At 45.6% G+C, this 24651-nt stretch overlaps 1 protein-coding gene across 1 annotated transcript in view; it reads right to left on the bottom strand.

Moving 5' to 3' along the window:
• kank1a (KN motif and ankyrin repeat domains 1a) overlaps positions 1–24651 on the bottom strand; it is a 143219-nt gene that overhangs the window by 13254 nt on the left and 105314 nt on the right. The window contains 7 exon segments of the mRNA XM_046348363.1: positions 476–563; positions 4996–5205; positions 7649–7701; positions 7703–7741; positions 8611–8618; positions 13496–13604; positions 20796–20816. Coding sequence (XP_046204319.1) covers positions 476–563; positions 4996–5205; positions 7649–7701; positions 7703–7741; positions 8611–8618; positions 13496–13604; positions 20796–20816 — 528 coding nt within the window.

Raw genomic sequence — 24651 nt, 5'->3', positions numbered from 1 at the left:
CCACATTAGAAACACATATTTTCCTCAGACTTCAAAAACCCACAAAGAATTAAAAAAACAAACCCAATTTTTGATTAACTCCCATATCTACTGGGTGCAATACCACAGTGTGCCATCACAGCAGCAAGATTTGTGACCTGTTGCCACGAGAAAAGGTCAACCAGTGAAGAACAAACACCAATGTACATGTATTTATTTTCCTTTCTTTTCCCTTTTGTACTTTAACTATTTGCAAATATGACATTTGTAATGTCTTTAGTATTTTGGAACTTATGTGAATGTAATATTTACTGTTCATTTCACTTTTGTTTATTATCTATTTCACTTGCTTTGACAATGTAAACATATGTTTCCCATGACAATAAAGCCCGAGAGAGAGAGAGCGAGAGAGAGCGAGAGCGAGAGAGAGCGAGAGCGAGAGAGAGAAAAAAGGTAGAATTATTCAGAAGCAGAGTTAATAACAACAGTTGCTCACCACATCTTTACTGGTTAAGGCCTTGCCATCATTCAGGTGGTTCTTCAACACGTTACAGGCAGCCAACATCTTCTCACTCAACTCAAACCTGGAGAGAGAGAGACAGGACTAAATTTAATTCAGACAAATGGACAATTTCTTTATTTTCCAAATCTAGGGGTGAAAGTAGATGTGGTTTCTTACTGGTATGGGACATACTATATTATTGATCACCCTAGTCACAGAATTACATATAGAACCCCTATTGATGTAGTATGATCTCAGTGGGTCTAATCATAGAATTACATATAGAACCCCTATTAATGTAGTATGATCTCAGTGGGTCTAATCATAGAATTACATATAGAACCCCTATTAATGTAGTATGATCTCAGTGGGTCTAATCATAGAATTACATATAGAACCCCTATTAATGTAGTATGATCTCAGTGGGTCTAATCATAGAATTACATATAGAACCCCTATTGATGTAGTATGATCTCAGTGGGTCTAATCATAGAATTACATATAGAACCCCTATTAATGTAGTATGATCTCACTGGGTCTAGGAGGCCTAGTAAAGATTTGTCATGAATGTGATCATGTATTAGAGAGGGGGTAGGGAGGGGGGGGGGTAAGGAGAGGGGGATAGGGAGATGGGGGGTAGGGAGGGGGGTAAAGAGAGGGGGGTAGGGAGGTGGGGGTAGGGAGAGGGGGGTAGGGAGAGGGAGAGGGGGTCTAATCATAGAATTACATATAGAACCCCTATTAATGTAGTATGATCTCAGTGGGTCTAATCATAGAATTACGTTTAGGGACCGGTCGAAATGAATGCAACTGTTACCCGGAGGAAAATGGGAAAGGGTTTCGCTTTTTTAATTTAGTCCAGGGAGGATCATGTAATTAGTAATTTATTAAATGTCAGAAGTTTGGAATTTACGTATTTAATTCGACTATGTGTAACTTTGGTGTACAACCCCTCTCTCTTATTCTCCTCGCTGAGCCTGGGTGGGTACCTTTCATTGGCTGTTCGATCAGCTATCCAGAATGTGGGCGTGTGAAACCTGAGCTAGTGCGCAACAACAAAAACGGTGGTAGAAATGCCGCAATCGAAAACAGCAACTTGGAACTCTGAAATATCCGACTTCAGACTTCAGTGCGTTCAAGAAAACTGGGAACTCTTGAAAAAAACTACCTCCAACTGGGAAAATAGTTTTGAACAGTTTTTCTAAAAAGCACCAAAAAAAACTGATCACAGCAACAAGCATGGCTTCTCACAATTAAGTAAGTACCACAGCTTGTGAAAATAGTTACCTTCACAATATTTTAGGGTTTCTTTGCAGTCTCTGATACTGAAAAGTTCAATGGAAGTTTGGAGACGAAAGAAGATGTTTCCTCAATGAGGGAAAAAGCTAACGGATGAAATCGAGTGTTGGAGGAGTTGCTACCGAATGGGGAAGACATGGAGGGCTGGACTATCGGTTACTGAATGGGGAAGACAACATGTGGATGGCTGGACTATCGGTTACTGAATGGGGAAGACAACATGTGGAGGGCTGGACTATCGGTTACCGAATGGGGAAGACAACATGTGGATGGCTGGACTATCGGTTACCGAATGGGGAAGACAACATGTGGAGGGCTGGACTATCGGTTACCGAATGGGGAAGACAACATGTGGATGGCTGGACTATCGGTTACTGAATGGGGAAGACAACATGTGGAGGGCTGGACTATCGGTTACCGAATGGGGAAGACAACATGTGGAGGGCTGGACTATCGGTTACCGAATGGGGAAGACATGGAGGGCTGGCCTATCAGTTACCGAATGGGGAAGACAACATGTGGATGGCTGGACTATCGGTTACCGAATGGGGAAGACAACATGTGGATGGCTGGACTATCGGTTACCGAATGGGGAAGACAACATGTGGAGGGCTGGACTATCGGTTACCGAATGGGGAAGACATGGAGGGCTGGCCTATCGGTTACCGAATGGGGAAGACAACATGTGGAGGGCTGGACTATCGGTTACCGAATGGGGAAGACAACATGTGGATGGCTGGACTATCGGTTACCGAATGGGGAAGACAACATGTGGAGGGCTGGACTATCGGTTACCGAATGGGGAAGACAACATGTGGATGGCTGGACTATCGGTTACCGAATGGGGAAGACATGGAGGGCTGGCCTATCGGTTACCGAATGGGGAAGACAACATGTGGATGGCTGGACTATCGGTTACCGAATGGGGAAGACATGGAGGGCTGGACTATCGGTTACCGAATGGGGAAGACAACATGTGGAGGGCTGGACTATCGGTTACCGAATGGGGAAGACAACATGTGGATGGCTGGACTATCGGTTACCGAATGGGGAAGACAACATGTGGAGGGCTGGACTATCGGTTACCGAATGGGGAAGACATGGAGGGCTGGACTATCGGTTACCGAATGGGGAAGACATGGAGGGCTGGACTATCGGTTACCGAATGGGGAAGACATGGAGGGCTGGACTATCGGTTACCGAATGGGGAAGACATGGAGGGCTGGACTATCGGTTACCGAATGGGGAAGACATGGAGGGCTGGACTATCGGTTACCGAATGGGGAAGACAACATGTGGATGGCTGGACTATCGGTTACCGAATGGGGAAGACAACATGTGGAGGGCTAGACTATCGGTTACCGAATGGGGAAGACATGGAGGGCTGGACTATCGGTTACCGAATGGGGAAGACAACATGTGGATGGCTGGACTATCGGTTACCGAATGGGGAAGACAACATGTGGATGGCTGGACTATCGGTTACCGAATGGGGAAGACAACATGTGGATGGCTGGACTATCGGTTACCGAATGGGGAAGACAACATGTGGAGGGCTGGACTATCGGTTACCGAATGGGGAAGACAACATGTGGAGGGCTGGACTATCGGTTACCGAATGGGGAAGACAACATGTGGATGGCTGGACTATCAGTTACCGAATGGGGAAGACAACATGTGGAGGGCTGGACTATCAGTTACCGAATGGGGAAGACAACATGTGGAGGGCTGGACTATCAGTTACCGAATGGGGAAGACAACATGTGGAGGGCTGGACTATCAGTTACCGAATGGGGAAGACATGGAGGGCTGGACTATCAGTTACCGAATGGGGAAGACAACATGTGGAGGGCTGGACTATCAGTTACCGAATGGGGAAGACATGGAGGGCTGGACTATCAGTTACCGAATGGGGAAGACAACATGTGGAGGGCTGGACTATCGGTTACCGAATGGGGAAGACATGGAGGGCTGGACTATCAGTTACCGAATGGGGAAGACAACATGTGGATGGCTGGACTATCGGTTACCGAATGGGGAAGACAACATGTGGATGGCTGGACTATCGGTTACCGAATGGGGAAGACAACATGTGGAGGGCTGGACTATCGGTTACCGAATGGGGAAGACAACATGTGGAGGGCTGGACTATCGGTTACCGAATGGGGAAGACAACATGTGGAGGGCTGGACTATCGGTTACCGAATGGGGAAGACAACATATGGAGGGCTAGACTATCGGTTACCGAATGGGGAAGACAACATGTGGAGGGCTGGACTATCGGTTACCGAATGGGGAAGACAACATGTGGAGGGCTAGACTATCAGTTACCGAATGGGGAAGACAACATGTGGAGGGCTGGACTATCGGTTACCGAATGGGGAAGACATGGAGGGCTGGACTATCGGTTACCGAATGGGGAAGACAACATGTGGAGGGCTGGACTATCGGTTACCGAATGGGGAAGACAACATGTGGAGGGCTGGACTATCGGTTACCGAATGGGGAAGACAACATATGGAGGGCTAAACTATCGGTTACCGAATGGGGAAGACAACATGTGGAGGGCTAGACTATCGGTTACCGAATGGGGAAGACATGGAGGGCTGGACTATCAGTTACCGAATGGGGAAGACAACATGTGGATGGCTGGACTATCGGTTACCGAATGGGGAAGACAACATGTGGAGGGCTGGACTATCGGTTACCGAATGGGGAAGACAACATGTGGAGGGCTGGACTATCGGTTACCGAATGGGGAAGACAACATGTGGATGGCTGGACTATCGGTTACCGAATGGGGAAGACAACATGTGGAGGGCTGGACTATCGGTTACCGAATGGGGAAGACAACATGTGGAGGGCTGGACTATCAGTTACCGAATGGGGAAGACAACATGTGGAGGGCTGGACTATCGGTTTGCCTACAAGTTGTTCTCCCACTTTTTTAATGTGTTTCATTTCATTTATATGACCCGATTCAGGAAACTAGGCGTATGTCGCAAGTCACAACTTCACAGGAGAGCTGTTTGAACATAAAATATTTTTATCATTTGCAAATGTTCATGGAGCTGAGATGCGGTAATTTATTTTTCTTGGCATTTAATTTAAATGATTGTGATAAGTTTTGTTTTACCGGGCGGCGTACCCCACTATTAATTTCCCGGAAGCCATGTGGACCGGCTTACTTTCTCCCCTGAATTCACTTAGCCCACCTCTCTCTCATCTCTAGCTTGTCTCCTCCTCCCTCCTCTTCACTCGTTCCCGCTTCCACTGCACCCTCGTTCTGGAATTCCTCTGTGTTCCTCTCTTCAGCTTCCTCTCCTCCTCCGAACACATTCCCCTCCTCCTCCTCTTCCTCCTCCTCCTCTTCTGTATCAGAGGAGCTGCTGTCCTCTGATTCATCACTCGACGTTGTCTCGTACCTGCATCAGAACGCCAACAGAGGAAGACAAAGTCAACACTATCTCACAGAACTACTGCATGTCAGTCAGGTTTCAGAAAGAAAACACAACCAGCCAGCAGCATAATACTACATCATACTTGTTCCTGCATTTGGGCTGTTGATTGATTTGGGCTGCCTGTAGATACCGTTGATTGATTTGGGCTGCCTGTAGATACCGTTGATTGATTTGGGCTGCCTGTAGATACCGTTGATTGATTTGGGCTGCCTGTAGATACCGTTGATTGATTTGGGCTGCCTGTAGATACCGTTGATTGATTTGGGCTGCCTGTAGATACCGTTGATTGATTTGGGCTGCCTGTAGATACGTTGATTGATTTAGGCTGCCTGTAGATACCGTTGATTGATTTGGGCTGCCTGTAGATACCGTTGATTGATTTGGGCGGCTATCTGTAGATACCGTTGATTGATTTGGACTATCGGCCTGTAGATACCGTTGATTGATTTGGGCGGCCTGTAGATACCGTTGATTGATTTGGGCGGCCTGTAGATACCGTTGATTGATTTGGGCTGCCTGTAGATACCGTTGATTGATTTGGGCTGCCTGTAGATACCGTTGATTGATTTGGGCTGCCTGTAGATACCGTTGATTGATTTGGGCTGCCTGTAGATACCGTTGATTGATTTGGGCTGCCTGTAGATACCGTTGATTGATTTGGGCTGCCTGTAGATACCGTTGATTGATTTGGGCTGCCTGTAGATACCGTTGATTGATTTGGGCTGCCTGTAGATACCGTTGATTGATTTGGGCTGCCTGTAGATACCGTTGATTGATTTGGGCTGCCTGTAGATACCGTTGATTGATTTGGGCTGCCTGTAGATACGTTGATTGATTTGGGCTGCCTGTAGATACCGTTGATTGATTTGGGCTGCCTGTAGATACCGTTGATTGATTTGGGCTGCCTGTAGATACCGTTGATTGATTTGGGCTGCCTGTAGATACCGTTGATTGATTTGGGCTGCCTGTAGATACTGTTGATTGATTTGGGCTGCCTGTAGATACTGTTGATTGATTTGGGCTGCCTGTAGATACTGTTGATTGATTTGGGCTGCCTGTAGATACTGTTGATTGATTTGGGCTGCCTGTAGATACTGTTGATTGATTTGGGCTGCCTGTAGATACTGTTGATTGATTTGGGCTGCCTGTCGATCCTGTTGATTGACTGATTGATTTGGGCTGCCTGTAGATACCGTTGATCAATTTGGGCTGCCTGCTGATACTGTTGATTGACTGATTGATTTGGGCTGCCTGTAGATATCGTTGATTGATTTGGGCTGCCTGTAGATACTGTTGATTGACTGATTGATTTGGGCTGCCTGTAGATACTGTTGATTGATTTGGGCTGCCTGTAGATACTGTTGATTGACTGATTGATTTGGGCTGCCTGTAGATACTGTTGATTGATTTGGGCTGCCTGTAGATACTGTTGATTGACTGATTGATTTGGGCTGCCTGTAGATACTGTTGATTGATTTGGGCTGCCTGTAGATACTGTTGATTGACTGATTGATTTGGGCTGCCTGTAGATACTGTTGATTGATTTGGGCTGCCTGTAGATACTGTTGATTGATTTGAGCTGCCTGTAGATACTGTTGATTGATTTGAGCTGCCTGTAGATACTGTTGATTGACTGACTGATTTGAAAACATACAGTATATACTCAGTAGATTTGTTGAAATGTGACTAATAATAATAATAATAATAATAGTAATAATACTACTACCACTAATAATAATAGTGAACAATAATATAAGCTGGGATTGCAAAAGTTGCCCATTTATTTTCATTGTGGTCTCTGATTGTTATTTTTGTTTAGTGGTTAGAGAGCGTTGGACTAGTAACCGGAAGGTTGGAGTTCAAACCCCGAGCTGACAAGGTACAAATCTGTCGTTCTGCCCCTGAACAGGCAGTTAACCCACTGGGGAAGACAACATGTTCCCAGGCCGTCATTGAAAATAAGAATATGTTCTTAACTGACTTGCCTGGTTAAATAAAGGTAAAATTAAATACAAACGCACTACAGAGATACACATTCAAAATGGCTACTGATACAAATGCAAGACAGAGATACACATTCAAAATGGCTACTGATACAAACTCCCTACAGAGGTACACATTCAAAATGGCTACTGATACGAACGCACTACAGAGGTACACATTCAAAATGGCTACTGATACAAACTCCCTACAGAGGTACACATTCAATGGTTCTACTATTTGCTGTTTGCATTTAAAAGTTCAAATCACAGTCTCTAGACCAGTGGTATTCAAACTTTCTCAGCAGGGCCCCCATTTTATTCTACAGAATTTCTGGCAACCCCACTGCAATTACCTGAGTCGTAACCCCGACTGTGAATACCACTGCTCTAGGACCTGTTGTAATAGCTACATCCTGTAGACTGACCCTCCATTGACTCCTACAAACTGTAGGTTCTTCTTGGTTCCCAAAGAACCCTGGCTGGCCATCTTTCTTCTTCATGATGGACTTCAGGGCACTCTTATGTGACCTGGGAGGGATGAATGAAAGGAGGAGACAACACTTAATGAACATATAAATCTGGAGGACATGAATGTACGGTATGTCACCTATATTGTTCATGACCCTGATCCATCGAACAAAAGGACCCATGTCAGATCGAATAAAAAAGTTATTAGTCAAATGCGCTGAATACAACAGGTGATAGTAGACCTCACAGTGAAATGCTGAATACAACAGGTGTAGTAGACCTCACAGTGAAATGCTGAATACAACAGGTGTAGTAGACCTCACAGTGAAATGCTGAACATTGCAACCCCCTCCAAGTCTCCGACCACTGCCTTGTATCCTTTTCCCTCTCGCTCTCATCCAACACCTCCCACACTGCCCTACTGGATGGTATCGCGCCCCGTCCCAACCTTCGCTCTCTCTCCCCCGCTTCTCTCCTCTTCCATCCTATCATCTCTTCCCTCCGCTCAAACCTTCTCCCACCTATCTCCTGATTCTGCCTCCTCAACCCTCCTCTCCTCCCTCTCTGCATCCCTTGACTCTCTATGTCCCCTATCCTCCAGGCCGACTCGGTCCTCCCCTCCCGCTCCGTGGCTCGATGACTCATTGCGAGCTCACAGAACAGGGCTCCGGGCAGCCGAGCGGAAATGGAGGAAAACTCGCCTCCCTGCGGACCTAGCATCCTTTCACTCCCTCCTCTCTACATTTTCCTCCTCTGTCTCTGCTGCTAAAGCCATTTGGGCTACCACGTAGAATTCCAAGCATCTGCCTCTAACCCTAGGAAGCTCTTTGCCACCTTCTCCTGCCTCCTGAATCCTCCGCCCCCTCCTCCCTCTCTGCAGATGACTTAGATCAACCATTTTGAAAAGAAGGTCTGAGACATCCGATCCTCGATTTGCTAAGTCAAACGACACCGCTGGTTCTGCTGCCTGCCCTACCCTGTGCTCTGACCTCTTTCTCCCTCTCTCTCCAGATGAAATCTGCCTTGATGACTGTTGATTGACTGATTGATTTGGGCTGCCCAACAACCTGCCCGCTTGACCCTATTTCCCCTGCCTCTCTTCTCCAGACCATTTCCGGAGACCTTCTCCCTTACCTCACCTCGCTCATCAACTCATCCCTGACCGCTGGCTACGTCCTTCCGTCTTCAAGAGAGCGAGAGTTGCACCCCTTCTGAAAAAACCTACACTCGATCCCTCCGATGTCAACAATTACAGACCAGTATCCCTTCTGATTGATTTTCTCTCCAAAACTCTTGATTGCCGTCCTTGGCCAGCTCTCCCGTATCTCTCTGAATGATTTTGATCCAAATCAGTCAGGTTTCAAGACTAGTCATTCAACTGAGACTGCTCTCCCTCTGTATCACGGAGGCGCTCCGCACTGCTAAAGCTAACTCTCTCTCCTCTGCTCTCATCCTTCTAGATCTATAGGCTGCCTTCGATACTGTGAACCATCAGATCCTCCTCTCCACCCTCTCCGAGTTGGGCATCTCTGCGATACTGCCCACGATTGATTGGGTCCTACCTGACAGGTCGCTCCTACCAGGTGGCTGGCGAGAATCTGTCTCCTCACCACGCGCTCTCACCACTGGTGTCCCCCAGGGCTCTGTTCTTGGCCCTCTCCTATTCTCGCTATACACCAAGTCACTTGGCTCTGTCATAACCTCACATGGTCTCTCTTATCATTGCTATGCAGACTGACATTGATTTAATCTTCTCCTTTCCCCTTCTGATGACCAGGTGGCTGTAGATACGTTGATCTCTGCATGTCTGGCAGACATATCAGTGTGGATGACGGATCACCACCTCAAGCTGAACCTGGCAAGACGGAGCTGCTCTTCCTCCCGGGGAAGGACTGCCCGATTCCATGATCTCGCCATCACGGTTGACAACTCCATTGTGTCCTCCTCCCAGAGCGCCAAGAACCTTGGCGTGATCCTGGACAACACCCTGTCGTTCTCAACCAACATCAAGGCGGTGGCCCGTTCCTGTAGGTTCATGCTTACAACATCCGCAGAGTACTGTTGACCCTGCCTCACACAGGAAGCGGCGCAGGTCCTCATCCAGGCACTTGTCATCTCCCGTCTGGATTACTGCAACTCGCTGTTGGCTGGGCTCCCTGCCTGTGCCATTAAACCCCTTCAACTCATCCAGAACGCCGCAGCCCGTCTGGTGTTCAACCTTCCCAAGTTCTCTCACGTGGTCCCCGCTCCTCCGCTCTCTCCACTGGCTTCCAGTTGAAACTCGCATCCGCTACAAGACCATGGTGCTTGCCTACGGAGCTGAGGGGAACGGCACCTCAGTACCTCCAGGCTCTGATCAGGCCCTACACCCAAACAAGGGCACTGCGTTCATCCACCTCTGGCCTGCTCCGCCTCCCTACCACTGAGGAAGCTACAGCTCCCGCTCAGCCCAGTCAAAACTGTTCGCTGCCCTGGCCCCCCAATGGTGGAACAAACTCCCTCACGACGCCAGGACAGCGGAGTCAATCACCACCTTCCGGAGACACCTGAAACCCCACCTCTTTAAGGAATACCTAGGATAGGATAAGTAATCCCTCTCACCCCACCCCCCTAAGTTTTAGATGCACTATTGTTAAATGACTGTCCCACTGGATGTCATAAGGTGAATGCACAATTTGTAAGTCGCTCTGGATAAGAGCGTCTGCTAAATGACTTAAATGTAATGTAAATGGCTACTGAATACAACAGGTGTAGACCTCACAGTGAAATGCTGAATACAACAGGTGTAGTAGACCTCACAGTGAAATGCTGAATACAACAGGTGTAGTAGACCTCACAGTGAAATGGTTACAACATTTGCTGTAGACCTCACAGTGAAATGCTGAATACAACAGGTGTAGTAGACCTCACAGTGAAATGCTGAATACAACAGGTGTAGTAGACCCTCACAGTGAAATGCTGAATACAACAGGTGTAGTAGACCTCACAGTGAAATGCTGAATACAACAGGTGTAGGTAGACCTCACAGTGAAATGCTGAATACAACAGGTGCAGTAGACCTCACAGTGAAATGCTGAATACAACAGGTGTAGGTAGACCTCACAGTGAAATGCTGAATACAACAGGTGTAGTAGACCTCACAGTGAAATGCTGAATACAACAGGTGTAGTAGACCTCACAGTGAAATGCTGAATACAACAGGTGTAGTAGACCTCACAGTGAAATGCTGAATACAACAGGTGTAGTAGACCTCACAGTGAAATGCTGAATACAACAGGTGTAGTAGACCTCACAGTGAAATGCTGAATACAACAGGTGTAGTAGACCTCACAGTGAAATGCTGAATACAACAGGTGTAGGTAGACCTCACAGTGAAATGCTGAATACAACAGGTGTAGTAGACCTCACAGTGAAATGCTGAATACAACAGGTGTAGTAGACCTCACAGTGAAATGCTGAATACAACAGGTGTAGTAGACCTCACAGTGAAATGCTGAATACAACAGGTGTAGTAGACCTCACAGTGAAATGCTGAATACAACAGGTGTAGTAGACCTCACAGTGAAATGCTGAATACAACAGGTGTAGTAGACCTCACAGTGAAATGCTGAATACAACAGGTGTAGTAGACCTCACAGTGAAATGCTGAATACAACAGGTGTAGTAGACCTCACAGTGAAATGCTGAATACAACAGGTGTAGTAGACCTCACAGTGAAATGCTGAATACAACAGGTGTAGTAGACCTCACAGTGAAATGCTGAATACAACAGGTGTAGTAGACCTCACAGTGAAATGCTGAATAAAACAGGTGTAGTAGACCTCACAGTGAAATGCTGAATACAATAGGTATAGGTAGACCTTGAGCTAGCAGGGTAACAAGTCCTCTAGCAAGCCTCTGTGTCTGTGTAGCAGGGTAACAAGGCCTCTAGCTAGCCCCTGTGTCTGTGTGGCAGGGTAACAAGGCCTCTAGCTAGCCCCTGTGTCTGTGTAGCAGGGTAACAAGGCCTCTAGCTAGCCCCTGTGTCTGTGTAGCAGGGTAACAAGGCCTCTAGCTAGCCCCTGTGTCTGTGTAGCAGGGTAACAAGGCCTCTAGCTAGCCCCTGTGTCTGTGTAGCAGGGTAACAAAGGCCTCCAGCTAGCCCCTGTGTCTGTGTAGCAGGGTAACAAGGCCTCTAGCTAGCCCCTGTGTCTGTGTAGCAGGGTAACAAGGCCTCTAGCTAGCCCCTGTGTCTGTGTAGCAGGGTAACAAGGCCTCTAGCTAGCCCCTGTGTCTGTGTAGCAGGGTAACAAGGCCTCTAGCTAGCCCCTGTGTCTGTGTAGCAGGGTAACAAGGCCTCTAGCTAGCCCCTGTGTCTGTGTAGCAGGGTAACAAGGCCTCTAGCTAGCCCCTGTGTCTGTGTAGCAGGGTAACAAGGCCTCTAGCTAGCCCCTGTGTCTGTGTAGCAGGGTAACAAGGCCTCCAGCTAGCCCCTGTGTCTGTGTAGCAGGGTAACAAGGCCTCTAGCTAGCCCCTGTGTCTGTGTAACAAGCAGCCCCTGTGTCTGGTAACAAGGCCTCTAGCTAGCCCCTGTGTCTGTGTAGCAGGGTAACAAGGGCCCCTGTGTCTGTGTAGCAGGGTAACAAGGCCCCTAGTCCCTGTGTCTGTGTAGCAGGGTAACAAGGCCTCTAGCTAGCCCCTGTGTCTGTGTAGCAGGGTAACAAGGCCTCTAGCTAGCCCCTGTGTCTGTGTAGCAGGGTAACAAAGGCCTCCAGCTAGCCACTGTGTCTGTGTAGCAGGGTAACAAAGCCTCTAGCTAGCCCCCGTGTCTGTGTAGCAGGGTAACAAGGCCTCCAGCTAGCCCCTGTGTCTATGTAGCAGGGTAACAAGGCCTCTAGCTAGCCCCTGTGTCTGTGTAGCAGGGTAACAAGGCCTCTAGCTAGCCCCTGTGTCTGTGTAGCAGGGTAACAAGGCCTCTAGCTAGCCCCTGTGTTTGTGTAGCAGGGTAACAAGGCCTGTAGCTAGCCCCTGTGTCTGTGTAGCAGGGTAACAAGGCCTCTAGCTAGCCCCTGTATCTGTGTAGCAGGGTAACAAGGCCTCTAGCTAGCCCATGTGTCTGTGTAGCAGGGTAACAAGTCCTACAGCTCCAGCTATCTCAAACATTATAAATGGGCTGTGGGTGTTTTCCAACAGTAGTAGGGAACAGTATAGGTCTGTGCCTGAGAAGCGTTGCCAGATTGAGAGGCCAGTCCAGCCGTAGCACGGTATCGTGCAGGAGTAATGTATTTTGTGTGTGTGTGTGTGTGTGTGTGTGTGTGTGTGTGTGTGTGTGTGTGTGTGTGTGTGTGTGTGTGTGTGTGTGTGTGTGTGTGTGAGAGTGTGTTAGAGTGTGTTGCCAGATTGGAGGTAGTTCCATTGGTTGCCATATTGGTAGTAGTTCCATTGGTTGCCAGATTGGTAGTAGTTCTGTGTGTTGCCAGATTGGTAGTAGTTCTGTGTGTTGCCAGATTGGTAGTAGTTCTGTGTGTTGCCAGATTGGTAGTAGTTCTGTGTGTTGCCAGATTGGTAGTAGTTCTGTGTGTTGCCAGATTGGTAGTAGTTCTGTGTGTTGCCAGATTGGTAGTAGTTCTGTGTGTTGCCAGATTGGTAGTAGTTCTGTGTGTTGCCAGATTGGTAGTAGTTCTGTGTGTTGCCAGATTGGTAGTAAGTCTCTCTGGATAAGAGCGTCTGCTAAATGACTTAAATGTAATGTAAATGTAGTAGTTCTGTGTGTTGCCAGATTGGTAGTAGTTCTGTGTGTTGCCAGATTGGTAGTAGTTCCGTACCGTTCAAGGCGCTGGACATCTGCTGGTCCATGCGGTGCTTCAGCGTGGCCGGGCTGGGCGGGGACCTGGGGTCATGTGACACTACCTCCGTCTGGCTAACCTCTGAACTCTGCATGACTTCACTGGACACCTGCAGCTGACCCCAATCTGGACCAATCACAGAAGAGGGGAGGAGTCAGATGCAGAAGTGGACACAGGAAGGGGACAGATATAGACAGAGGGGGACACAGGAAGAGGACAGATATAGACAGAGGGGGACACACGAAAAGTACAATAGCCGAGGACGACACTGAAATACTAAAGCAGGAGTCTGTTTTGAAAAATGTTCAGAGGAGGCAGTTAAAGAGTACAACAGGAGTCTGTCTTCAAGGAGTAGAACACCTGACTATTTCTCTGATCTGCGTCCAGAGACTGTCTGTCTGGTTCCATGAGGCTACTGAACTGGAAGCAGTTAGAGACTTGGCTTCAGCATCATCTGATCAACTGGAATGTTCTAGAATTCACTATTTGAATACTCAGCTGAGTCCATATAAGCAGGGAGGTGAACAAGCATTAGGGAGAAGTGGGATGATTATGTGCAACAGCGGACATGCATGTACACTTCTACCACACACCCAAGTGGTACCAAGTAGCTGCTAGAAATGAGTGCCCAGCACATGGCTACCAGGCTACCATTCCAGTGTTACATAACAGAGAAGGGTTATGAATCAGTTGTAGCTTAAGACAGAAACAACAAGTGTCTGTTGAGTCCTATGCTGGTCCTGCCTGTTCATCTAGGGCTCTGAAACCCTAAAGATACTGACTGCTGAAAGGTGCTTAACACCTTTGATTTGATTTGATTTAACACCTCGGCACAAGAACTGTCTACACACTCATCTCATATGTATATACTGTACTCGATACCATCTACTGTATGCTGCTCTGTACCATCACTCATTCATATATCCTTATGTACATGTTCCTTATCCCCTTACACTGTGTATAAGACAGTAGTTTTGGAATTGTTAGTTAGATTACTTGTTGGTTATCACTGCATTGTCGGAACTAGAAGCACAAGCATTTCGCTACACTCGCATTAACATCTGCTAACCATGTGTATGTGACAAATAAAATTTGATTTGATTTGATTTGATTTAACACCTCGGCAGTTCACTTTTACACCTGCATTGTTTGCTGTTTGGGGTTTTAGGCTGGGTTTCTGTACAGCACTTTGAGATATCAGCTGATGTACGAAGGGCTATATAAATAAATTTGATTTGATTTGATTTATGTTTGTTCATCTATCACAGATACCTCACTGAACCAATAGTGTCAAAATACCCCAGAGCACAAGGTGGCAGTAGCTTGTTTGGCATGTACAAAAGTATGTGGACACCCCTTCAAATTAGTGGATTATAATTTCAGCCACGCCTGTTGCCGACAGGCCTATAAAATCTAGCACACAGCGATGCAATCTCCATAGACAAACATTGGCAGTAGAATGGCCTTACTCAACATGGCACCATCACAGGATGCCACCTTTCCAACAAGTCAGTTTGTCAAATTTCTGCCCTGCTAGAGCTGCCCCGGTTAACTGTAAGTGTTGTGATTGTGAAGTGGAAACGTCTAGGAGCAACAACAGCTCAGTCACAAAGTGGTAGGCCACACAAGCTCACAGAACAGTGCTGCCGGGTGCTGAAGCGTGTTCCAAACTTCCTCCGGAAACAACGTCAGCACAAGAACTGTTTGTCAGGACCTTCATGAATGGGTTTCCATGGCCTAGCAGCTGCACAACAAACCGAAGATCACCATGCGCAATGCCAAGCGGCGGCTGGAGTGGTGTAAAGCTTGGTGCCATTGGGATCTGGAGCAGTGGAAACACATTCTCTGGAGTGATGCATCACGCTTCACCATCTGGCAGTTCGACATACGAATCTGGGATTGGCGGATTCCAGGAGAATGCTACCTGCCCAAAGGCATTGAGCCAACTGTAATGTTTGGTGGATGAGGAATAATGATCTGGGGCTGTTTTTTCATGGTTCAGGCCCCTTAGTTCCAGTGAAGGGAAATCTTAATGCTTCAGTATACAATGACATTCTAGACGATTCTGTGCTTCCAACTTTGTGGCAACAATTTGGGAAAGGCTCTTTCCTGTTTCAGCATGACAAATCGAGGTCAGTGTGGTAGAACTTGACAGGCCTGTACAGAACCCTGACCTCAACCCCACCTTTAGATGAATTGGAATGCAGACTGCGAGCCGGGCCTAACCGCCCAACATCAGTGTCCGACCTCACTAATGCTCTTGTGGATGAATAGAAGCAAGTCCCCGAAGCAATGTTCCAACATCTATTGGAACGCCTTCCCAGAAGAGTAGAGGTTATTATTGCAGCAAAGGGGGGACCAACTCCACACAGATCTTCAGTTTCTTGGCAATATCTCACATGGAAAAGCCTACATTTCTCAGAACAAGAACAGACTGATGAGTTTCAGAAGAAAGTTATTTGTTTCTGGCCATTTTGAGCCTGTAATCCAACCCGAAACGATATCGTAACCGCAATTGATAAAAGACAGTACTGTGCAGCCGTCTTCATCGACCTGGCCAAGGCCTTCGACTCTGTCAATCACCGCATTCTTATCAGCAGACTTAATAGCCTTGGCTTCTCAAATGACTGCCTCGCCTGGTTCACCAACTACTTCTCAGATAGAGTTCAGTGTTTATTTTATTTCACCTATATTTAACCAGGTAGGCCAGTTGAGAACAAGTACTCATTTACAACTACGACCTGGCCAAGATAAAGCAAAGTAGTGTGACACAGACAACAACACAGAGTTACACATGGAGTAAACAATAAACAAGCCAATAACACAAACAAATCAATGACACAGTAGAAAAAAAGAAAGTCTATATACAGTGTGTGCAAAAGGCATGAGGAGGTAGGCAATAAATTGGCCATAGGAGCAAATAGTTACAATTGATCAGATTAACATTGGAGTGATAAATGAGCAGATGATGATGTGCAAGTAGAGATACTGGTGTGCAAAAAAGCAGAAAAGTCAACAAAATAAAAACAATGGGGATGAGGTAGGTAGATTGGGTGGGCTATTTACAGATGGACTATGTACAGCTGCAGCAATCGGTTAGCTGCTCAGATAGTTGATGTTTAAAGTTGGTGAGGGAAATAAAAGTCTCCAACTTCAGCGATTTTTGCAATTCGTTCCAGTCACAGGCAGCAGAGAACTGGAAGGAAAGGCGGCCAAATGAGGTGTTGGCTTTGGGGATGATCAGTGAGATACACCTGCTGGAGCGTGTGCTACGGGTGGGTGTCGTTATCGTGACCAGTGAACTGAGATAAGGCAGAGCTTTACCTAGCATGGACTTGTAGAAGACCTGGAGCCAGTGGGTCTGGTGACGAATATGTAGCGAGGGCCAGCCGACTAGAGCATACAGGTTGCAGTGGTGGGTGGTATAAGGTGATTTGGTAACACAATGGATGACGAATATGTAGCGAGGGCCAGCCGACTAGAGCATACAGGTCATAGTGGTGGGTAGTATAAGGTGATTTGGTAACAAAATGGATGGCACTGTGATAGACTGCATCCAGTTTGCTGAGTAGAGTGTTGGAAGCTATTTTGTAGATGACATCGCCGAAGTCGAGGATCGGTAGGATAGTCAGTTTTACTAGGGTAAGCTTGGCAGCGTGAGTGAAGGAAGATTGTTGCGAAATAGTAAGCAGATTCTAGATAAAAAAAATTGATTGGAGATGCTTAAAATGAGTCTGGAAGGAGAGTTACAGTCTAGCCAGACACCTAGGTATTAATAGTTGTCCACCTATTCTAGGTCGGAACCGTCCAGGGTGGTGATGCTAGTCGGGCGGGAGGGTGCGGGCAGCAATCGTTGAAGCTCGTTTGGAGGTTAGTTAGCACAGTGTCCAAAGAAGGGCCAGATATATACAGAATGGTGTCGTCTGCGTAGAGGTGGATCAGAGAATCACCAGCAGCAAGAGCGACATCATTGATATATACAGAGAAAAGAGCCGGCCCGAGAATTGAACCCTGTGGCACCCCCATAGAGACCGACTCCGATTTGACACACTTAAATAAGAATAATAATCTGCTGGGCCGCGAACTCTGTGTGTTAACCGACCCTCTCTGCCCAGTCATCGCCATTTTACCTGTTGTTGTTGTTTTAGCTGATTAGCTGTTGTCGTCTTAGCGAGCTCTCCCAATCAACACCCGTGATTACTTCATGCCTCGCTGTATGTCTCTCTCAAATGTCAATATTCCTTGTATACTGTTGTTCAGGTTAGTTACATTGTTTTAGTTTACAATAGTTCCACTCATTATACCTCTGATACCTCCTTTGTCCCACCTCCCACACATGCGGTGACCTCACCCATTATAACCAGCTTATTCAGAGATACAACCTCACTTGCACATCATCACCTGCACATCTATCACTCCAGTGTTAATGCTAAATTGTAATTATTTTCACCTCTGGGGTCTATCTATTTATTGCCTTACCTCCCTACTCTTCCTACTGTAAATAGATTTTTATAGTTTATTTTGGTTAAATAAAGGTGAAATAAAGATGAAATAAAAAAATTAAGAAAAATGTAAATATTCCATAAAAAAAATCAGTCATTTCCAATATAAAAAATGTCTACCCTGTATTTCTGATCAATTTGATGTTACTTTAATGGACAAAAATGTGCTTTTCTTTAAAAAACAAGGACATTTCTACGTGACCCCAAACTTTTGAAAGGTAGTGTAGGTCTCTTTTTCAAATGCGGCCTGTATAATACAACATAAATATACAAAAACACAGTCATGGTAAGCACAAATAAAACATCCCAAATCACCTGAGCGGCGCAGTGGTCTAAGGCACTGAGTCCAGGCTCTGCATTTCTCCTTTGCCAAGATAACACCTGACAGGTGTGGCATATAAAGAAGCTGACTAAGCCACATGATCATTACACAGGTGCACCAGGTGTTGGGGACAAAGGCACTGCGTTGCAGCGCTTGAGGCGTCACTACAGACCCGTTTTCGATCCCAGGATGTGTTACAGCCGGCCACGACCGGGAGACCGATGAGGTGCCGCACAATTGTCCCAGCATTGTCCGGGTTAGGGGAGGGTTTGGCCGGCAGGGATATCCTTGTCCCATCGCGCACTAGCGACTCTTGTGGCGGGCCGGGCGCAGTGCACGCTGACACGGTCGCCAGGTGTACGGTGTTGTACGGTGCTGCTGGCTTCCGAAGGGTTTAGCGGGCATTGTGTCAAGAAGCAGTACGGCTTGGTTGGATTGTGTTTCGGAGGACACACGGCTCTCAACCTTCACCTCTCCCGAGTCCGTACGGGAGTTGCAGCGATGAGACAAGACTGGATACAAATTGGATACCACAAAATTGGGGAGAAAAAGGGGTAAAAAACAAAATAACAAACACTAAAATAAAAAATAAACAAAGTTTCCAGGGTAGCCTAGTGGTTAGAGCGTTGGACTAGTAACCGGAAGGTTGCAAGTTCAAACCCCCGGGCTGACAAGGTACAAATCTGTCATTCTGCCCCTGAACAGGCAGTTAAACCCACTGTTCCTAGGCAGTCATTGAAAATAAGAATTTGTTCTTAACTGACTTGCCTAATTAAATAAAGGTTAAATAAAAAAATACTCTAAACTAATGTCGAGATCTCTGTGTCTTTAGCGAAGTCCTGCCAACCTTTTGATACAGGATGCAGTGATTAGTATCACAAACCTGTAACAAAACGAAGGGCACTATGGGAGATGGCATCCAAAGGTTTAACACTTTGTTGGTTAGTACATGATTCCATATGTGTTATTTCATAGTTTACAACTTGATTGGAGTCCACCTGTGGCCAATTCAATTGTTTGGGCATGATTTAGAAAGAAACACCTGTCTATATAAGGTCCCATGGTTGACAGAAACTATACCATGAAGTGTCTGTCGATCTCCGAGATAGAATTGCGATGACGCATATATCTGGGGAAGGGTATAAAACAATTCCTCCAGTGTTGAAAGTTTCCAAGAGCACAGTGGTGTTCACTGGGAAATGTAAAAAATACCAGACGCTTAAAACTGTCCAACCAAACTGAGCAACCGGGAAAGAATGGCGGTTAGGGAGGTGACCAAGAAGCCCATGACCACACTGACAGAACTACATCTTGGCTGAAATGGGAGAACCTGGCAGAATGACAACAATCTCTACAGCACTTCACCATTCTGGACTTAATGGGTGAGTGGCCAGACAGACGCCACTCCTGAGAAAAAGGCACCTGACAGCACGCCGGGAGCTTGGAAAAAGGCACGTGAAATTCTCTGCGCAGATGAAACAAGAATGTACATCTTTGTCCCTGAATGCAAAGTGCTGTGTCTAGAGAAAACCAGGCACAGCTCATCACTATCCCTACCGTGAAACATGGTGGTGGCAGCATCATGCTATGGGGATGCTTCTCAGTGGCAGGGACTAGGAGACTGGTAAGGATAAAGGGAACAATGAATGGAGTCAAATACAGGCAGATCCTTGATGGGCACCTGCTTCAGAGTGCAAATGACAATAGACTGAGGTGACGAATAACATTCCAACAGGACAATGACTCCAAGTATACAGTCAAAGCAACGCTGGAATGGCTTCAGAACAACAATGTGAAACTCTGAGTGGCCCAGCTAAAGCCCAGACCTGAATCCCATTGGAAATCTATGGAAAAGATTTGAAGATGGTTGTCGCTCCCCGTCTAATTTAAAAGAGCTTGAGAAAATCTGCAAGGAAGAAAGGGAGAAAATCCCCAAATCCTCAAAGTTGAAAGTTCAAAGTTGATATAGACAAAGTTGTTATTGTCGCCTAATGTGTTTCTATAAAGTACTGACTCAGGGGTGTGAAAACGTATGAGACGTTTCAGTATTTCATTATCAATAAATGTGCAAACATTTTGAAAAACACGTTTTCACTTTGTCATTACGGTGATTTTGAAATCGAGTTATTAAAAACAAAATGTGGAATAAGGGGTATGAATACTTTCTGAAGGCTCTGTATAGTGAGCAATATGCTTGGAACATCAAATCGCAATAAAATCGCACTATTGAAAATCTCAATACATATTGTAACGACACTGAAGTAATCATGACATTATTACATTGTGAGGTCCCTGGCAATTCCCGCCCTACTAGCTGGAGTATTAGCTAGCTAGTACACAGTGTCATTCGCCCCGGCCTGCCGAGCACCTGCCCTCGGCTTAACGTTAACAGAATTACAATCTTCTTCAAATCAAATCAAATGTTATTGGTCACATGGTTAGCAGATGTTAATGCGAGTGTAGAGAAATGCTTGTGCTTCTAGTTATGACATTGCAGTAACATCTAACAATTAATCTAAAAATTCCCCAACAACTTCTTCTGTGGGGTTTACAGTGGTTGGCCTCCAACACTAACATTGAGTGGCTGCTGCCAACACACTGTCATTGACACTGACCCAACTCCAGCCATTTTAATAATGGGAATTGATGGGAAATGATGTAAATATATCACTAGCCACTTTAAACAATGCTACCTTATATAATGTTACTTACCCTACATTATTCATCTCATATGCATATGTATATACTGTACTCTACAACATCGACTGCATCCTTATGTAACACATGTATCACTAGCCACTTTAACTATGCCACTTTGTTTACTTTGTCTACATACTCATCTCATATGTATATACTGTACTCGATACCATCTACTGTATGCTGCTCTGTACCATCACTCATTCATATATCCTTATGTACATGTTCCTTATCCCCTTACACTGTGTATAAGACCGTAGTTTTGGAATTGTTAGTTAGATTACTTGTTGGTTATCACTGCATTGTCGGAACTAGAAGCACAAGCATTTCGCTACACTCGCATTAACATCTGCTAACCATGTGTATGTGACAAATACAATTTGATTTGATTTGATTTGATTTGAACACTATGGTGCATTACCGTTACCTGCCGTACTGGAGTGCCCCGCCTCCCACCTGTGTCCCAGAGTCCTAGCTGAAAAATGGACCAATAGAAGTATAAAAAGGGGTTCCTGCAGATGCCCTTCTCCTCCTGTCGGTTTCCCCACGGAGGTTCTCCTGTCGGTTTCCCCACGGAGGTTCTTGCTCTCTGATAAGAGAGTATAAAAAGGGGTTCCTGCAGATGCACACCCTTCTCCTCCTGTCGGTTTCCCCACGGAGGTTCTTGTGGTAGTTAACCACATCCAAACTACTACGTGACTACAAATGATTATATCTAAACCTGAAATGCCATATAGACAAATTGCAAGATATGATAACTCTTGAGTCAGAGATTCAAGTGAGAATTAGGAAATTCTTGCCAACTTAACACACTTTTCATTTTGTAAAAAAACAATAGTATGTAGTCCCAGTAGTTAGCTACACCGCTACATGGTAAAACAGTAGTGTGTAGTTCCAGTAGTTAGCTACATGGTAAAACAGTAGTGTGTAGTTCCAGTAGTTAGCTACACCGCTACATGGTAAAACAGTAGTGTGTAGTTCCAGTAGTTAGCTACACCGCTACATGGTAAAACAGTAGTGTGTAGTTCCAGTAGTTAGCTACACCGCTACATGGTAAAACAGTAGTGTGTAGTTCCAGTAGTTAGCTACATGGTAAAACAGTAGTGTGTAGTTCCAGTAGTTAGCTACACAGCTACATGGTAAAACAGTAGTGTGTAGTTCCAGTAGTTAGCTACACCGCTACATGGTAAAACAGTAGTGTGTAGTTCCAGTAGTTAGCTACATGGTAAAACAGTAGTGTGTAGTTCCAGTAGTTAGCTACACCGCTACATGGTAAAACAGTAGTGTGTAGTTCCGGTAGTTAGCCACACGGTAAAACAGTAGTGTGTAGTTCCAGTAGTTAGCTACACCGCTACACGGTAAAACAGTAGTGTGTAGTTCCGGTAGTTAGCCACACGGTAAAACAGTAGTGTGTAGTTCCAGTAGTTAGCTACACCGCTATATGGTAAAACAGTAGTGTGTAGTTCCGGTAGTTAGCCACACGGTAAAACAGTAGTGTGTAGTTCCAGTAGTTAGCTACACCGCTACATGGTAAAACAGTAGTGTGTAGTTCCGGTAGTTAGCCACACGGTAAAACAGTAGTGTGTAGTTCCAGTAGTTAGCTACACCGCTACATGGTATAACAGTAGTGTGTAGTTCCAGGAGTTAGCTATAGCGCTACATGGTAAAACAGTAGTGTGTAGTTCCAGTAGTTAGCTACATGGTAAAACAGTAGTGTGTAGTTCCAGTAGTTACCTACACCGCTACATGGTGAAACAGTAGTGTGTAGTTCCAGTAGTTACCTACACCGCTACATGGTAAAACAGTAGTATGTAGTTCCAGTAGTTAACTACATGGTAAAACAGTAGTGTGTAGTTCCAGTAGTTAGCTACACCGCTACATGGTGAAACAGTAGTGTGTAGTTCCAGTAGTTAGCTACACCGCTACATGGTAAAACAGTAGTGTGTAGTTCCAGTAGTTAGCTACACCGCTACATGGTAAAACAGTAGTGTGTAGTTTCAGTAGTTAGCTACATGGTGAAACAGTAGTGTGTAGTTCCAGTAGTTAGCTACACCGCTACATGGTGAAACAGTAGTGTGTAGTTCCAGTAGTTAGCTACATGGTAAAACAGTAGTGTGTAGTTCCAGTAGTTCACTCCTCCTCAACACTGCTTAACTTGTTGGTGACAGGGGGCAGTATTTTCACGTCTGGATGAAATGCATGTCCAAATTCAACTGCCTGCTACTCATCCCCAGAAGATAAGATATGCATATTTATTTGGATAGAAAACACTCTGACGTTTCTAAAACTGTTTGAATCATGTCTGTGCGTATAACAGAACTTATTTAGCAGGCAAAACCCAGAGGACAAACCATTCAGATTTATTTTTTTGAGGTCACTCTCTTTTCAATGGGTTTTCATTGGGAATCCAGATTTCTAAGGGACCTTCTTGTAGTTCCTAACGCTTCCACTGGATGTCAACAGTCTTTAGAAATTGGTTGTCATTTTCCCTTTGTGTAATGAAGAAGTAACACTGTTCAGAACGGGGCTAGAGTGAAGAGGACTCTTTGTTAGAGTCGCATGACCTGAAAGCATGCTTCAGTTTGTTTTCCTCCTGTATTGAACACAGATCATCCCGTCTTCAATTTGATCGATTATTTACGTTAAATAAGAGGGACGGAAGCTATACTGTTACACTGGCAATACTATAGTGCCTATAAGAACATCCAATAGTCAAAGGTTAATGAAATACAAATGGTATAGAGAGAAATAGTCCTGTAAGTCCTATAATAACTACAACCTAAAACTTCTTACCTGGGAATATTGAAGACTCATGTTAAAAGGAACCACCAGCTTTCATATTTTTTATAATAATAATAATATGCCATTTAGCAGACGCTTTTATCCAAAGCGACTTACAGTCATGTGTGCATACATTGTACGTATGGGTGGTCCCGGGAATCGAACCCACTACCCTGGCGTTTCAAGCGCAATGCTCTACCAACTGAGCTACAGAACCATATTTTCTCATGTTCTGAGCTAGGAACTCAAACGTTAGCTTTTTTACATGGCACATATTGCACTTTTACTTCTCCAACACTTTGTTTTTGCATTATTTAAACCAAATTAAACATGTTTCATTATTTATTTGAGGTTAAATAGATTTTTATTGATGTATTATATTAAGTTAAAATAAGTGTTCATTCAGTATTGTTGTAATTGTCATTATTTCAAATACATTTTTTTTTTTTTTTAATCGGCCGATTAATTGCTATCTGCCTTTTTTGGTCCTCCAATAATCGGTATCGGTGTTGAACAATCATAATCGGTCAACCTCTATTCTACACTACATGAAGTTCACTACTCCCCAACACTGCGTCTTTTGTTTCAGCAGTCAGATCTCTCGGTGTGTGACCTCTATCAGCTCACAACAGGTCCCATCAGGTCCTGGCTGCTGCAGAGATAACTGTGGTCCCATCAGGTCCTGGCTGCTGCAGAGATAACTGTGGTCCCATCAGGTCCTGGCTGCTGCAGAGATAACTGTGGTCCCATCAGGTCCTGGCTGCTGCAGAGATAACTGTGGTCCCATCAGGTCCTGGCTGCTGCAGAGATAACTGTGGTCCCATCAGGTCCTG

This window comes from Oncorhynchus gorbuscha, linkage group LG05 (assembly GCF_021184085.1).
Source record: "Oncorhynchus gorbuscha isolate QuinsamMale2020 ecotype Even-year linkage group LG05, OgorEven_v1.0, whole genome shotgun sequence".
Taxonomy (NCBI): Eukaryota; Metazoa; Chordata; class Actinopteri; order Salmoniformes; family Salmonidae; genus Oncorhynchus; species Oncorhynchus gorbuscha.
The sequence above is the reverse complement of the archived record's forward strand: the minus strand, read 5'-3'. Positions and strand labels throughout refer to the sequence as shown.